We start from the raw sequence: 17038 nt of genomic DNA on the forward strand, positions 1-17038 counted from the left end.
CAAAGCAGACTGGCAGCTCGTAGTGTTTAGGACTCCAGCATGAGTCTGAAATGCTTGCTGCCAGGACTGGTAGGGAGACCCCTAGTGGTCATTTCTTCAAAGTGGAAAATGAAATAGAAAGAAGCATATTTTTTAATAACATGCAATTGTAAAGTTATTCTGCATACATTAATCTATAATATATCAAAAGTTTTTTTGATGAGAGGTACCCTTTAAATCGCAGCGCCGGTATCTAAGGGTTCCTCTTTACTCCTCATCATCATATCTACAGGACGACCTGGGTTGATTCCTGCAACCCACTGGCTTGGCAGTGACCCACCACTGATGGTACCCCACTACATAGGCATGTAACATGCCTGTCATTTCTATTTTGAGGTCAGCGGCCATCTATAAGCCCCGTGGCGACATCCCCCAATCCTCACACCTCACACCTCCCACGTATTTCCTGGGGTAATACACGAGGCGCCGCTTGTCGGCCCTTTTTCGTTTTTTCTATTTTGTACACAGAATGTAGGTACATAATAGAATAGATTTATGAAGTACCTTGACATATTTGTTGGATTCCTTGGGTAAATATTCTGTAGCCTTCAGGACAGACACATCGGAAGGAGCCTTGAGTGTTTTTACATTGTCCTCCAACACATTGCTGTTGTGTTATACACTCGTTGATGTCTGCAATAAATTGAGGTAAATTCACCTGTCAGAGGGTTACAACTCAGATTCAGTTCTGCTTTTGGACACACACGGGGATATTTATCAAAACCTGTGCAAAGAAAACGTTGCCCAGTTGCCCATAGCAACCAATCAGATCGCTTCTTTCATTTTTAAAAGGGACTGATTGTTGCTATGGGCAACTGGGCAACTTTTCCTCTGGACAGGTTTTGGTAAATCTCCCCCACAGGTCCTATATGTTTATGAGGAGGTTTTGTGACAATTTTTATTATTTATAATTTTTTGTTAAATCACTGTAAAATTAGTTGCAGCATTCATGCCAAAATGTTATGTAACTCCAGCTGGATGTTTTTTATTTTTTTTTATTTTTTTTTGTTTTGTTTTTTACACACAGCTACTTTCTCACAAAAAAAGTGTCACTTTTGTCTTCCGTTTGTGCGTGATCTTGGAGCTCATTTCTAGTAAAATGAATGGAAACAAGTTGTCATACCATACACAACCCGAGGACAGGTGTGGAGCTGTTTTTTAAAAGAAAGCTGCCATTTTTCTAATCCTGCATAATCCCTTTAAAGGGGTACTTCCGGTGGCAAACTTTTTTTTGTAATCAACTGGTGCCAGAAAGTTAAACAGATTTGTAAATTACTTCTATTAAAAAATCTTAATCCTTTCATTACTTATTAGCTGCTGAATATTCTTTTTTCTTTTTGGAACACAGAGCTCTCTGCTGACATCACGAGCACAGTGCTCTCTGCTGACATCGCTGTCCATTTTAAGAACTGTCCAGAGTAGGAGTAAAATCCCCGTAGCAAACATATATGCTGCATATGGACAGTTCCTAAAATGGACAGAGATGTCAGCAGAGAGCACTGTGCTCATGATGTCAGCAGAGAGCACTGTGTACCAAAAAGAAAATAATTTCCTCTGTAGTATTCAGCAGCTAATAAGTACTGAAAGGATTAAGATTTTTTTTAATAGAAGTAATTTACAAATCAGTTTAACTTTCTGGCACCAGTTGATTTAAAAAAAAAAAAAAAAAGTTTTCCACCGGAGTACCCCTTTAATGCTAATTTTGCTATTGCTACTTTTTAACACCTGCTTTATCTCTTCATGTATATACACCTTTATGTGAAAGTATGACCTAAGCCTTTTAATTTGATTTAAATTGATCAGAAACTGACACATTCTTTTCTTCTAATCTTTTTATTTATTTTCTAAATATAGATAATTGATTCTGTTTTCTGTACATAATTATTGAGGCAGACATCTTGCTTCGAGCTGCTTTTAACTGCATTTAGAGAAATGCTTTACAGCAGCCTCACAGACCATAGGAGCCTGTAATTTAGCCCGGAAATTTCCGGCCGGGGGATTTTATCTGCAGCAGGCGCAGATACACCCTATGGGTGTGTCGGAGATGCCTAAGTACAGCACTCGGTTCTCTCCGGTGCTACCATAGAAATGAATGAATGCCCTCTGTAGCAAGCGCCAGGGAGCCAGGCAGGCGATTGCAGGTGGTCCCATCCGTTGGACCCCCCACGATCACTGTGGATAGAGGATAATTTGTTTTGGGCCGGGCTACCCCTTTTAACTGCTTCATTAATTTTGGATTACCTTTCATTAATAACCAGTTTATTTCCAACATAGAAACTGATGAGTGTAAAATAATATCTGGAAATTGTTGTGTTGACATGGAGAATGCATTTCAACCCCTACCTGGTTCTACTGCATGTATAATCCTGGATACTATCCAGATCCTGAGAAGAGGGATATTTTTTAAAGACAATGACATGGAAAAATTTTAATTGCCAAAAAGTGACAATGTCTAATCAATCGGTAGTGGTTCAAACACTAGGACCTAAACTGATTATACCATTCAGAGAAGAAAGTCACGACACAGCACCCGAGATGCTGCTTCTTCTTACTGCTTTATTAGCCACTAGCCAGGCATACACACGAGGATGCTCTCCGTCAGGTGGAGTGCATCCTCGTGTGTATGCCTGGCTAGTGGCTAATAAAGCAGCAAGGTGAAGCAGCATCTCGGATACCGCGTCGTGACTTTCTTCTCTGAACGGTATTCTGCATAGTGGTGTGCTATGGACACGGGCACCGATTGAGCTGCAAAGCGTGAGGTGTGGTGCTGACAAGACCTCTTAGAACTGTGCCCCTAAACTGATTATGACTACAGGGGTCTGTGGTTAAATGGAGCAGCAGGCGGGCATACAAACTGATACAATGCTGGGCGAAGGAAGTACAGTGCTCGGCCACTACTCCATAGGGGTCACAAAGGATCCCCATTCTCATGATTGCCCAGTGGTTGGACTCCCACCTGTCCTGAAGATAGAAGATGTCTTGGGGTCTATTCACATGTCTGAATTTCCGTTTGCGGAATTCCGCAAGCGGAAATTCAGAAGTGGGAATGGGAGTGCGGAATCCCATAGAAGTCTATTCCCCAAGCAAAAAAATTCTGCCGTGTGAATAGACCCCTATTTTTATTTTCTGTCTGCCTATACTTATTTTGATTTTCTGTCTGCCTATACGTATTTTGATACACGTGCTGTATGTACACAAATTGAGGTTATTTTAACATCTTCTTTCAATGTTTTTAAATGTCGTTTCCTCCATGTAACCACTAAATATAATGTGGTATGGGGGTGTGATGTAGAGCAGATGGCTTTTATAGGGGAGACTCTAGTGGGGTCCCATAGGTCAACCTTAGGTCACATGGTCACTGATACCTCCTTGGTTACACTCACATGACAACTCACCTGACAACTGGTGATCACTTGACCAATATTCTTAAAGATACAACATTGTTACATACATAACATAGGGGATAATATACAATTACAGTAGAACAGTTGAGGGGGGGGGGGGGGGGCAGGGGACACTGCAGGGAGGCTGCCTTACAGGACAGCAAGGGTACTGGGTAACAACTCCCGTACTGAGCCACCACAATAAGAAATACTAAAATCTTTTCTTTTTTTTTAGACTTTTTGGTCACATTTTATCATGAATATTCACTTTGCCTTTGTAAGGTCAGACCAGGCAGATGTAATATTAAAGAACTACAGTGGTCCCTCAACATACGATGGTAATTCGTTCCAAATGACCCATCGTTTGTCGAATCCATCGTATGTTGAGGGATCCGTGCAATGTAAAGTATAGGACGTTATACTTACCTGTCCCCGACGCTCCGGACCGCATCCTCACCGCTCCCGATGCTGTCCCAGGGGCTCCCGATGCTGTCCCGCTGCTCCGGCGTCTTCTTCGGGATCCTCCGGCGTCTTCCGCATCTGCAGGGTCCGGGCCTCGCTTTCTGGTGACGTTATTACGCTGCTGTGCCGGCACGGCGTGCGTAGTGACGTAATAACGATGCCGGAAAGCGAGGCCCGGACCCTGGAGAAGATGCGGAAGACGCCGGAGGATCGCGAAGTGGACCTGGAGCAGCGGGGATAGGTAAGTGAACCTGCCAGGGATGCTTAAACTGCTATCCGACAGCAGCTTAAGCATTTTGCACTGTCGAATAGCAGTTAATGCGATGGCCCCGACATATAAAAGCATCGTATGTCGATTTCATCATATGTCGGGGCCATCGTAGGTCGGGGGGTTACTGTATTTTAAAGTACTTTATACCAACATACATGGAAATGTGGAAAAAAAGATCTGACCTTTTATATTGCTTTTATTTTTGTTACAAAATATCAGTTTTTCTCATAAGTAATAATGGCTTCTTGGAATTTCTTAATAAAAAAAAAAAAGTAATTCCAAATATAATACTTTGTGAAATTGGTCAACTGCAAATCACATTTTAATGGGTCAAAAGCATCACCTATCATCTCACCTTCACATAATAATGGTCTTCTGTTCTTTATTTTGTATCCAGTCTGACATTCACATTTGTAGTATCCCGGAAAATTTATACAACTGCGAGAATCGCCGCACATCCCGGAGCGTGAACACTCATCAACATCTGTGAGATATAGAACAGTCAATGAGGATACAAACAATGAAAATTGTTTCTAAATACACAGTTATATGGGGAGAAAAAAAGGATACAAACAGGAACATTATATACATATATAAATATATATATACAGTGATCCCTCAACTTACAATGGCCTCAACATACAATAGTTTCAACATACAATGGTCTTTTCTGGACCATTGTAACTTGAAACCAGACTCAACATACAATGCTACGGACAGTCCAGATCTGTGAAACGTGTCACAACTGGAGGAACTGACCAATCAGAATGGGCATTTTACTGGTAAATCACCTGTATTACTGAGGTGCAAGCACTGACTGGCTGTCTGGTAGCGCCCCCTACAGTACAGGGAGGAACTACAAGTTTTGTACTACTCTTTACCTTTGCCAGGGTTAGCTGCTCCTTTGGACACCAAGTAAGGGTGGCTCCATTTAGGACACTATGTGTACTGTGTAGGACCCTAAAGAGGCTCCTGTCCTCTACTTAAACCATTGTTTCCCAACCAGGGTGCATCCAGCTGTTGCAAAACTACAACTCCCAGCATGCCCGGACTGTCCGGGCATGCTGGGAGTTGTAGTTTTGCAACAGCTGGAGGCACCCTGATTGGGAAACACTGACATAGACAGTGATTTACAGCTCCCAGCAGATCTTTCTTACTTTTATATGTAAGGACTTGCTTTATCGCTATTAGTTATCTACTTATTTTTCTTTATTCCTCACTTTTTCCTATTTTTGGATGACATTTTGGTGGCTTCAAAACCAATTTCCAGGTTTCCATAGAGTTATGGTCTCAACATACAATGGTTTCAACATACAATGGTCGTCCTGGAACCAATTAATGTTGTAACTTGAGGGACCACTGTATATATATATATATATATATATATATATATATATATATATATATAAAGATTAGAGTTCCATCCATGTGGACTTCTTAGTCATTCATGGCTCCATTTATATGATATTATTGACTGTTATTTTTATATAACAAAGCCTAAAATGAGGAATTGCAAAGTCAGTGCTTTAAAAAAAAAAAAAGCAGGACTGAAGTGACATGTCACATTAAAATATGTCGGGTCAAAAAACACAAAAAGATAGAAAAATGTTTTGTAATGTCACCATAAAAATAGGTCTATGGTTAAAAAATAAAAAGAGTGGTAACTGTCCAAATAAAGGGAAAAGGCAAAACATGTTCTTACCCACACAAGATCTCTGTCCATGTGATACATTTAGCCTGTACCCATGATGGCAGTGGCAGTTGAATGAACCCCCCGTATTTAGACACAAGCCCTTTCCGTGACCACAGGGTTCGCTCTTACATTCATCAATGTCTATAATGTACAAACAGAGTATAAGAGAAGTAGCTACGTCAAAAGTATCATTTTTACTCACTGAAGTTCTGCCCCTGTCAACTTTCCTGCCCTAGGCACAGGTCCACGGGTGACTTATGGTAACTATGGCCCTGCCAATTGCTCAGTATTCGCCAATTCTTATGGAGGAAAAATATTAAGTCTAATTTTACGCTAATTTTTTTAAATAAAAATCACGTCTAATTCCATAATCCTATATACATTATACCAATAAGAATTTTGACATGCCCAAGTTAAACCCACCATAGCCATTTGAGTTTCCTAAAACAAATTATCAGCAGGATGTGCTACAGATGTGGGTGGTCCCCCAACCTGACTGGTGTGGCAGCTGCCAGCGCGGTGACAACCTCTACTGTCATTCTGCTCCAGGCCGGTTGGGAGACCTGTTTACTTTTTATAAATGTGTATGGGAGTACCTCTTTAAAGGGGTACTATGGTACTCCAGCGTTCTGAACGAGACAGAGAACGCGATCGTGACGTCATGGCCACATTCGTCACACCACTCCCCTTCCATTCATGTCAAGGGGAGGGGGCGTGTCGGCAGACACGCCCACTCCCATAGACATTAATGGAGGGGGCGTGACATCATGTGGGGGCATGGCCGTGACGTAACAACCACTGCTGCAGGAACTCGGCATTGTTTAGAATGCCAGGTGCTGCGGGAGATCGCGGGAGGCCCCAGTGGCGGGACGCCTGCGATCAGACATCTAATCTCCTATTCTTTGGATAGGGGATAAGAAGTCTAGCGGCGGAGTACCCCTTTAATGTGTTCAGAGCGTATAACAATATCATATACATGATGGGGCTTTATTTTCTACTTTTGTAACCTGTCAACATTGGACAGCAACTGGCCATACATAATATGACTCTTTTTATCATATAAAGAGCAGATGTCGCCCATGCCTAGACATAAATCAGGTATCTATACTGAATTGTTATGAACTGCTTGTTTCTCAGCATAGGTTCAAGCAAAGGTAGTTAAAGGAAATAGAAGCCCAGATGCTTTACTTACCTACACAAACCCTCTTCTCAGGATCTTGATAGTAACCAGGGTTACAAATGCAGTAGAACCCTGTAGGGGTTGAGATGCATTCTCCGTGTCCACACAGGTTTCTGATCATTTTACATTCATCGGTTTCTAGGTTGGAAATAATCAGGTTGTTAATGAATGGTAATCCATAATTTATGAAACAGTTTAAAGGGATAGTCTAGCGAAAAACTACTTTCCCCCTATCCACAGGATAGGGGATAAGTGTCTGATCGCAGGGGGTCAGACCAATGGGACCCGCAATGTCTTGCCTGATGCCCCTGGTCTCTGAGAAGAGCACATGATGGCAACCGCTCCATTCATTTCTATGGGAACGCTGGAGAGACCAGAATGCTGTACTCAGACATCTCAGGGCTTGGAGCTGAGCAGGAGATTGCGGCGGGTGTTTTAAATATATAATACATATATTTCATTGTACTCACCCTCTCCCCAAAAGCTGTGCTCTTTCTCCAGTGTGTCGTCCTGGCTACTTCTTCCCTGCTCCCCCTCCTTTTGGGACTATTCATCACACATTTAGCTCGGGAGGTTCGGCGTGCATAGTAATACTGAGCTGAAAGAATGTGTGATGTATGGAAACCAAAGGGAAGGGGACCCAGAAGTGGCAGGATGGTGCACAATAAAAAAAAAAGTCCTGGCAGGGAGGTGAGTACAATGAGATCATACACAGACTTACATTTTTTAAACACAGTAAAATAACTTTGGACATGGGACTTATTGGGACATTTTTTTAACAGTATTGTTATCTCCCCAGAAAACCACTTTTAAGTGCACTACCTCTCATTAAAAAAAATTGACATGTTACAGGGGCATTTCAAAAGTTTTGATTGGATGGGGTCTCAGTGCTGAGACTTCCACCGATCAGCAGGGGGAGCTGCGGGAAGCACACACTTAAATGGGTTATCCATTTCATAAAAAGTTATTCCCTATTTAAAGAATAGATCGGACAACACCCCCCCCCTCCCCACCCATGATCTCGTGAGAAACGACAGTCTGTGCAGCCAGTCACCAGCTAAGACAGAGCCCAATCTAGGCTGGTGATTTGCTGAGCAGGCCGTCAATTCTGTTCAGCACCAGTGCTGAAGGTGGGGGTGGGGGGTGGGGGGCTGGAGCGCGCCGGGGAGAAGTGGCAGACCCGTGCATGCAGAGGTGAGAGCCGGGCCTTGTTCAGGAGATCACAGGGGGTCCCAGAGGTCAGCCCTGGGGCTGCAGGATGGAGATTGTGACAAGCTGGAGAGTGAAGTATTTAAGCACGCCCTTCTTCCAGCTATTTTCACTAATCGGTGAGGGTCTCGATTTCACATGTCCCAGTGATATGTAATTTTTTTTCTGTTTTTTAAATACCGGTAGGTCCAAAAAGCCCATTTAATGGCAGCAATCACATGACTTACCTGTTAATTGTGTGGGAGCAATCTCAGCAGCACTTCTTCGGGTGTCATCCTCCGCAGGTATCTTTCGCACAGCCACAGTTGTGGGTTCCAAAACAAGAGCTATAATTAGGACATATTGGCATGTAATTTAGTAAGAACCATTTTACAATCTCACATATCCATTGGTAATGTCTAAAACATAAAACATTATACAATTAATACATATGCTCTGAATAGAATGAGTACATTTACAGGATTGTTTATCTACTAATAAAAGAGAAGCACTAGAGTAGGTGATCAACCTGACATATTGTGGCCACAATATATGCGATTATTATGGTCGGCATTATTATATGATTATAATGCATGGTGATACTAAATGGGCACTATGACTGTCACAATTAAATGGGCATTACGGCTGCTATTGTTGTTACACTAGCATATTTTTTATGTGGGCACTGTATAGGACTATACAGTGCCCACATAAAAAATACGCTAGCCATTGAAATCAATGGGGGTCTGCTGCTCCCGGTAACAGTATACGTCGGCATTCCATCTTTTGTGAGGATGTTGGAGAATATGACTAACAGGAGCACTAACGCACTGTGAAACTAGACTAACAACTAATTCACCACATACATTTTACGCTTTTACATAGTACAGTTTGTTGCAGTGTTGCTTTGCAGTCTTGAAACCCATAAACATAAGCATTGGATCATAATAAATTAAATAAAAGAAAAAGAAGAGATGTTTCTTCTACTCTTTTTCTTCTATTTGTTAAATTTAATTTACACAAGGAGTGGATTCAAAAAAGAGTAGAAGTATCTGTTCTGGATATTCCAGTACTTATAAGCTGCTGTATAATACAGAGTAAATTCTTTTCTTTTTGGATTTCTTTTCTGTCTGGTCTGACCACAGTGCTCTCTGCTGACATCTCTGTTCATGTCAGGAACTGTCCACAGCAGCAAAGGTTTGCTATGGGGATTTGTTCCTGCTCTGGATAGTTCCTGATATGGACAGAGGTGTCAGCAGAGAGCAATGTGGACAGACAGAAAGTAAATCCAAAAAGAAAACAATTTCCTCTGTAGTTTACAGCAGCTGATAAGTACTGGAAGTATCAAGATTTTTATATAGAAGTAATTTACAAATCTGTTTAACTTTCTGGCACCAGACTACCCCTTTAATCCATTATGATCCACACCTATTTTGGGCTTTTGCTCAGGTTTTGTGATGCAGTTTTGAAGCCAAAATCATGTGTGGATCATGATGAACTAGATAATATAAAGAACAAATGCTTCTTCTACTCTATTTTCCTCTTGGCTTAGGATGGGTTTCCACTAGGCATTTTTTTTATTTTTTTAACTACCGCTGCAGTTTTTGAGCCATAGCCAGAAGTGGATCCATGGGAAAGGAGAAGTATAAGTCCTTCCTTTATATTCCCAAGTCCTTTTGAATCCACTTTTATGACTTCAGCTCAAAAACTGCAGTGGTTGTTTTCTAAAAGACTACCAAGCAGAATCCCAGAATTAGGCTAGGTTTTTGCACAGTTGTTTTTTCTGGTGTTTATTTATTTATTTAGTTATTTATTTATGTTTTTTAAACTGCCACTACAGTTTTTGAGCCAAAGCCAGAAGTGGATTCAGTAGGTCAGAGAAGTGTAAGTCCTTCCTTCATATGTCCCATTCCTTTTAAATACACTTCAGGCTTTGGCTCAAAAACTGCAGTGGCAGTATTCCAAAAAACACCAGAAAAAACCTGTGTGGAAAGCTAGCCTAGGTCACACAGCATAATTTGTGCGGGATGTCCACACAGGAAACACGTGCGGACATTCTGCACATTTGAACAATCTGACAGGCACTAGAACTGCTCGGAAATCCAACATCACCATAGGCGGCAATGCGTTTCCGAGTGGAATTGGACATTGGATTCGGGATTTCCAAAATTTTACCGTGGAAATTTCAGTGTGAACAGTTCAGCATAATTCCATTAAACTAAATTGGACTCTGCTGAAGCAGAATGTCCGTGCGGAATATTCCTATGGAATTCCGCACAGAAAGCTTCAATGCCAAAACCAGTTGTGGATCATAATGGATTAGATCATATTAAAGGGGTATTCCAGGCAAAAACTTTTTTTTTATATATCAACTGGCTCCGGAAAGTTAAACAGATTTGTAAATTACTTCTATTAAAAAATCTTAATCCTTCCAATAGTTATTAGCTTCTGAAGTTTTCTGTATAACTGCTCAATGATGATGTCACGTCCCGGGAGCTGTGCATGATGGGAGAATATCCCCATAGGAGCTGGACAGCTCCCGGGACGTGAGTCATCAGAAAGCAGTTAGACAGAAAACAACAACTCAACTTCAGAAGCTAATAACTATTGGAAGGATTACGATTTTTTAATAGAAGTAATTTACAAATCTGTTTAACTTTCCGGAGCCAGTTGATATATAAAAAAAAGTTTTGGCCTGGAATACCCCTTTAAGAACAGATGCTACTGGTTTTGGCTTCGAAGCTGCTGCAAGAACTGCAATAAAATTGAAACTTTGAACAAAAAAACTGGACATATCATTTCAGTTGACTGTTTCATTACCAGTCTTTGGTGGAATAATGGATGGCAAAGACATAGTTTCTTCTGGGTTTGTGCTAAATACTGGAAGCTGAAATTTGAACAGAAAAGTTTAAACAGCAACATAAGACGTATGTTCCTAATATCCTACTATACTACATAATAGCATTTAGCTCTGGACCTTTTTGTGAATATAGGAAAATAATGTCACATATTTTAGAGCAAATTTACATGGGGTGGATTGGCTGCAGATTTTTCTTGTGGATTTGCTGCAGAAAATCTGCAGTCAAATAAAGTTAAAGATGTTAAAATATCTTTTCCATATGTTATGTGTAAAATCTTTGCCTAGGAAATTGACTTGTGGTAGAGATTTTGAAAAACCAGATTTTCTGTTTACTGCGCTTAAATCATTCAGGTGACTGTACATCCAGGTGACTTTTCAGAATAATTTTCCATGTTTGTAGAATATAGAATATTTCTGTCCTCTATGTGACATAAATCTGGCATTTTCCAGCAGTTTTATCAGTTTTACCTGAGCTCAGCTCCAGAATTGGGCAGAGACTAGCTGCTAAAATTTCTACTATATAAACAAGACACAGAGAGAAGAGAAGATCCTCCACCTCTACTATTTTTTTTAGCTCATCTTCAAAAGCAGCAGCATGGAGGACATTACACAGCAGTAATGAGGAGTGTTTCTGTGAATCTAGCTCTGGGGTAAGGTAAATAATAATAGAAACTGCAGCCATGTGACTTGAGAGTGAAAGTTCAGTGCAAAGGGGAACAATGTCTGGTTGCCCAGTACGGGAGGTGTTACCCAGTACCCTTGTTGCCCTGTCAAGCAGCCTCCCTCCAGTGTCCCCTGGGCCCCACGTATCTGTCCCCCCCATGTAAATGTGTTTATTATGTATTATGCTGCATAATGCATGAAGAAAGTGTTGTCACTTTTAGTCTGTTTAAAATGTCATTTGTCATGTGATTGTTACCCAGGAGGTATTAGTGACCAGGTGACTCAAGGTTGACCTATAGGACCCCTGCTAGCCTCCCCTATAAAAGCTCTGGGAGGAGCTAGCTCACTCTCTTTCCTTACTCTTGTTACTGAGGTCCAGTGCAGTCAAGTCGAGCCTAAGTGTGTGTGTCCAGAGTCAAAGGAAGCCTCATGTCCAGTCTGCAGCCACCATCTACAAAATCTACAAGTAAGCCACACTCACAGTGTTGTCAGTCACCAGTCAAATCAAGTCACAGTCATCATTTGTCAAGTCAACGTGGCCTGCATTAAATTGACCCCATCTACTGCAAGTCCCAGCAAGCTCTTAAGGTCTCTGAGTCACTGCTCACCTCCGTGGTCCTTGGCTAAACTGTATAGACTTTTCCACCTGTCTAACCTCAGTAAAGCTACCATTGTCCGTAACTTGGCGTTAGAGTCATTATTGCCCTTGTGCCTTGCCCAGGATCCAGCGGTATACCTTCAGGTGGTATTGAGGATAAACCACGCCCTGGCATCACGAATACAAGGGGTGAATGCCATCTGCCCTTTGCATCACACCCCTCTACCACAAATGGAGAGAAGAAGTTCATAGTGTCGTATCAGAAGTTTGGATCGGTGGGGGTCAGGGTGCTGAGACCTCCACTTATCGCTAAAACAAACTGACAGCAGCTCTCAGCTGAGTACCGTGCCCATTTGTGTCTGCTCTTCATTGCTCTGCTCTGCTGAATTTAGTGAATGGATTCTTAGAAAGTCCATAGACTTATTCCTATCCTAAGGATAGGCCATTCATTTTATAAGGCTTGTATTCCTGTTTTCATGCTACTCATCAATTTTACTAAAATGTTACAAAAAACTTACCATAGATGCAGTTACTTCACCTAGAACATAAAAGATATATATCTTTACTCAGTGTATTTTGTATAATCAAATGCTGCCAAAATGCTACTTATACAAATATGTCATCTAACTAATGCATGCTTCCACTCCACACTGTCTATGAAATATCAATATATCAAATATAAGTATTATGTATATATGTCAAGATACACATTGTAATCTCTATGATATAAAATTTATAGTATGATATACACTAGTCAGTGATAACATTAAAACCATCTGCCTAACATTGCATAGGTTCCCCTCTTGCCACCAAAACAACTTTGATTCATCAAAGAGTTCTTTATTGACTAGCAAAGTCACAGGCCTACATCACGAGAGAGGCAAGGGCTCCGGAACAGTCTGTTTCACGCTAAAGATTGTGCCACCGGCTAGAAGAAGCGCAATCTTTGCGTGAAACAGTCTGTTCCGGAGCTCCTGCCTCTCCCGTGATGTATGCCTGTGACTTTGCTAGTCAATAAAGAACTCTTGGATGGTGAGTGCAGTCCCATGTCTTTTTCTTTGTTCAATAGTTGTTGTGCTGTTTGGACTTAGCACCGCCATCACCAAGCCACATTCAGGATTGCCTTGTCCAACACCTGATACAAATCGGAATTCCCTAGTCCTGCAAGGGCCGGGCCCCCATCCTCCTTCAAGTCAATATTTCACTCATCAAAGCTTAGACTCCACAAAACCTCTGAAGACATTCTGTGGTATCCGGCACATGATGTTAGTGCAGATCGGCCCTAGCAGAACATTGCCCAAAGCAACACCTCTGCCAGACCACATTTTTCTCAAAGTGCATCATGGTGCCATCGCTTCCTAAGATTAGCAACACAAATGCACTTGACCACCTACATGATGTAAAGTAAAATGTAACTCATAAGATGTAACTCATAAGAGCAGGCCATCTTGTTCCATTGTTCTATGGTGCCCATTGTAGACACTTTCTGCGGTGGACAGGGGTTGGAACAGGCACTACTACAGCATGAGCCTACACAGCACCTTAAACAGCTTGTCTATGGTTTCCCACATTCCCTCCTATTTCAACTACCCAACCCCTGATCCATCTTTTCCCCTCTTTGGGTTAACTTGAGGAACTTGTGTCTTTTTTCAACCATACTATGTAACTATGAGCCTTGAATGCCCATAATCCTGACATTTTGTTCTTTCTTGGACCACTTATTTATAGGTACTAACCTCTGCATATAGGGAACAACCCGCTCGAGCTGCAAATTTGGAGACGCTCTGAACCCTACACATCTAGACATCATGATTTGGTCCATGATAAAGTTGTTCATGGCTGATAGGTGTATACTAATACAAACATTTTTTCTAGAAAATCATAAAGTCAATTATTATGGACTCAATAATAGGAAATTGACTCACGTTGACCTTCATTAGATTCCAGTTCTGGTAACTTTTGAGGTGGAGGCAATTCCGGGATGATTGGAATAGGAGCCACATCTGGCATTCTCGGAGGAACTTGCTGATCCCCTAAATCTGGCTGCAGATGCAGAGTGATTTCACTTTGACCCTGAATCATAAAGGTATGATGAGTACTGAAGATGTGATAACCTTTCCCAGCTGGACATATCTCTGCAAAAGAGGCTGGAAAGAAAGGAAATAGGAGGAATTAGCACTGTCAACTGGACACCTAATGACTTGGAATCATTGTCAGAGGCTATGTCTATTCTTACCTGTTCCTTCAGCAGGACATGCTTCACATTGAGGACCCCATGCCTTTCCAACACTACAGCAGCATAGTTGTTGAGTCATCCGAATAGAAATAGGGTGCTGGCATTGTCCTTCTTGGCCTATAAGTCTGTAGCACAGGCTTTTCACATCAGACTTTTCCTCTATGAGATAAAAAAAAACTGTTAGTGTGATATACATAAAGCTCTTTTGTCATGCTAAAATGTTGCAGTTTTTAGAAGGGTTCCCTAGAATGATAGGGATATTGCAGTGAAAGGAAATGCCTTACTAAATAGTGGTATGACCTTAAAGTTGGGGGCTTTAATCTTTGCTGGAGGCCCCACTTGGTAGGTTAAAGATTACCTGTCATTTGTAAAAACTCTTGACATGTCCTAGCCGCAAGTCAAAAGTTTTCATCGGCGGTGGGGGGGTCTGGGTTTTCAGGCCTCAACCAATCAGGAGAACAAGCTGAAAGAAGTCTGTGCTGGTGTCGGTTCCGTGTCACATGATTGAGACACGCTCATAGACTTGGATTTGACATGGATTTGTCTTGATCACATGACACAGAGCTGGGAGAGAAAATGTGTTAAGCATGAACTTCTCCCGACTCGTTCTCCTGATTGGTGGAGGTCTGAACACTCAGACCCCCGCTGATGAAAACTAGGACAAGTCACTAGGACGCTAGGACATGTCAAAAGTTTTTGCAAATGGCAGTGGCCATTAAAGTGAATGTTGGCTCTTAGCCTGTCCTACCACTTTAACATGGTAAATGATACAAAGATCGCCATTTTTAGATCCCCAGTAAAGTACCCAATAGCTAGGTATGCCAGTGGTGTAATTCAGTTATCCATTATTAAAAAGAAAAAACTGGCTAAATAAGTGTCTACCTTATGTGTAGCCTACTGCTTAAAAAGGCACTGTCATTATGAAAAACGTTTTCTCTTTTGTAGTACTACTGATAAGATGACTTTTTTAAATGTGCATTTATTTAAAAAAAAATTCAATTTTATTAAAAAATCAAAAATGAAAATAGCCATCACTAGGGGTCATCTGTCTTTATGCAGACAGACTACTCAGTATTTTGCAGAATACTGGATACCGGCCGTAAAGTGTGTTGGTATCCAGTATAGGAGATCACCATTGCACCACTACAACCTTTAGCTGTTCCTAAACTACAACTCCCATGATGGAAGTTATAGTTTTACAACAGTTGGGGGTACAATCTTTGTAAAACTCTGTTTTAGAGCTGTGTATTCTCCAGCTGTGTACCTCAAGCTCCTGCAAAACTACAGACAAAGGATGTGTGGGCATTCTGGGAGTTGTAGTGATTTATAAACACTGCAGCTCCAGCTGTTGCAGTGCTAAACTACAACTCCCAGCATGCTTGAACAGCCAAAGCTTTCTGACTCCTGAATGACAAAGAAGCTGATCAGACATTAAGAAGTCTGGAAAAGCTGACAGCTTTGTTGATTAGCATCCAGCTTTACTAGGAACAGATAGAAAATGTATGAATAAAAACTACTTTGCAGTGATTTCCAGACTGCCAGGTTGCTCCCAGACTCATCCACAGTGAGGGAGAAAGATGGACACGCCCCCTCCACAAGGAAGAACAAAAAGCAAGTGAGCAACATATAAATGCTATTTGTTAGGGATATATAGGTCCTAGACACATAAAAATGATCAGGATTAGGTACCGAGTAACATATCATTTTTTTTTTTTTTTTGCACCATGACAGGTATGCTTTAAAGGAAAACGGTTATCCCGTTCACCCACTCTAAACCCAATACACTGGTTTATAGTGTGGGTGAACAGGAGACCAACGCGAGGTCTCTGACTTACATACGTACCTTCAGTCTGGCGCCCAGTCCCTCTGAATGTCTGCTTCTTTCTTCAGTGAATTGTGCATTGAGGCCGTCCCACCAGATGAATTTGAATATTCATGTGGCGCTGGTCACGTGAGTGCTTGCGCCTACTGAGTGCTCACATTACCAGCACCCATTAATATTCAAATTCACCCGGCAGGCCCGCCTCCAGCGCGCAACTCGCCGAAGATAGAAGGGGACTTTCAGAGGGACCGGACACCAGACTGAAGGTATGTATATTAGTCAGAGACCCCACATCGGTCTCCTGTTCACCCGCACTATAACCCAGTGTATTGGGTTTAGTGTGGGTGAGCAGGATCAAGGTATTACTTTAACAGCTTAAAGAAAGTTTAAGACATGGAATTTTTATATGTTTTACAACCAATTACAGCTCAACTTTCATATCTCAAAGGACAAGTATCATGTAAAAAATGTTCCGAGCGCTTAGGATAGGGGATACATTTTTTTACATGATGCTTGTGTCACGATTCGGCTGGCTGGAGGTGGATCCTCTGTGCCAGAGAGGGATTGGCGTGGACCGTGTTCGTGGACCGGTTCTAAGTTGCTACTGGTATTCACCAGAGCCCGCCGCAAAGCAGGATGGTCT

General features: G+C 41.6%; 1 protein-coding gene across 2 annotated transcripts in view; it reads right to left on the minus strand.

Moving 5' to 3' along the window:
• LTBP3 (latent transforming growth factor beta binding protein 3) overlaps positions 1-17038 on the minus strand; it is a 103019-nt gene that overhangs the window by 23445 nt on the left and 62536 nt on the right. For both annotated transcript variants that reach the window (XM_056527451.1, XM_056527452.1), the window contains exons 7-15: positions 14574-14732; positions 14263-14484; positions 12856-12875; positions 11037-11103; positions 8465-8563; positions 7041-7166; positions 5858-5989; positions 4511-4639; positions 544-672 (exon numbers count right to left, since the gene is read on the minus strand). In XM_056527451.1, coding sequence (XP_056383426.1) covers positions 544-672; positions 4511-4639; positions 5858-5989; positions 7041-7166; positions 8465-8563; positions 11037-11103; positions 12856-12875; positions 14263-14484; positions 14574-14732 — 1083 coding nt within the window. The remainder of the gene's footprint in view (positions 1-543; positions 673-4510; positions 4640-5857; positions 5990-7040; positions 7167-8464; positions 8564-11036; positions 11104-12855; positions 12876-14262; positions 14485-14573; positions 14733-17038) is intronic.

Source organism: Hyla sarda, chromosome 6 (genome assembly GCF_029499605.1).
Source record: "Hyla sarda isolate aHylSar1 chromosome 6, aHylSar1.hap1, whole genome shotgun sequence".
NCBI classification, from domain to species: Eukaryota; Metazoa; Chordata; class Amphibia; order Anura; family Hylidae; genus Hyla; species Hyla sarda.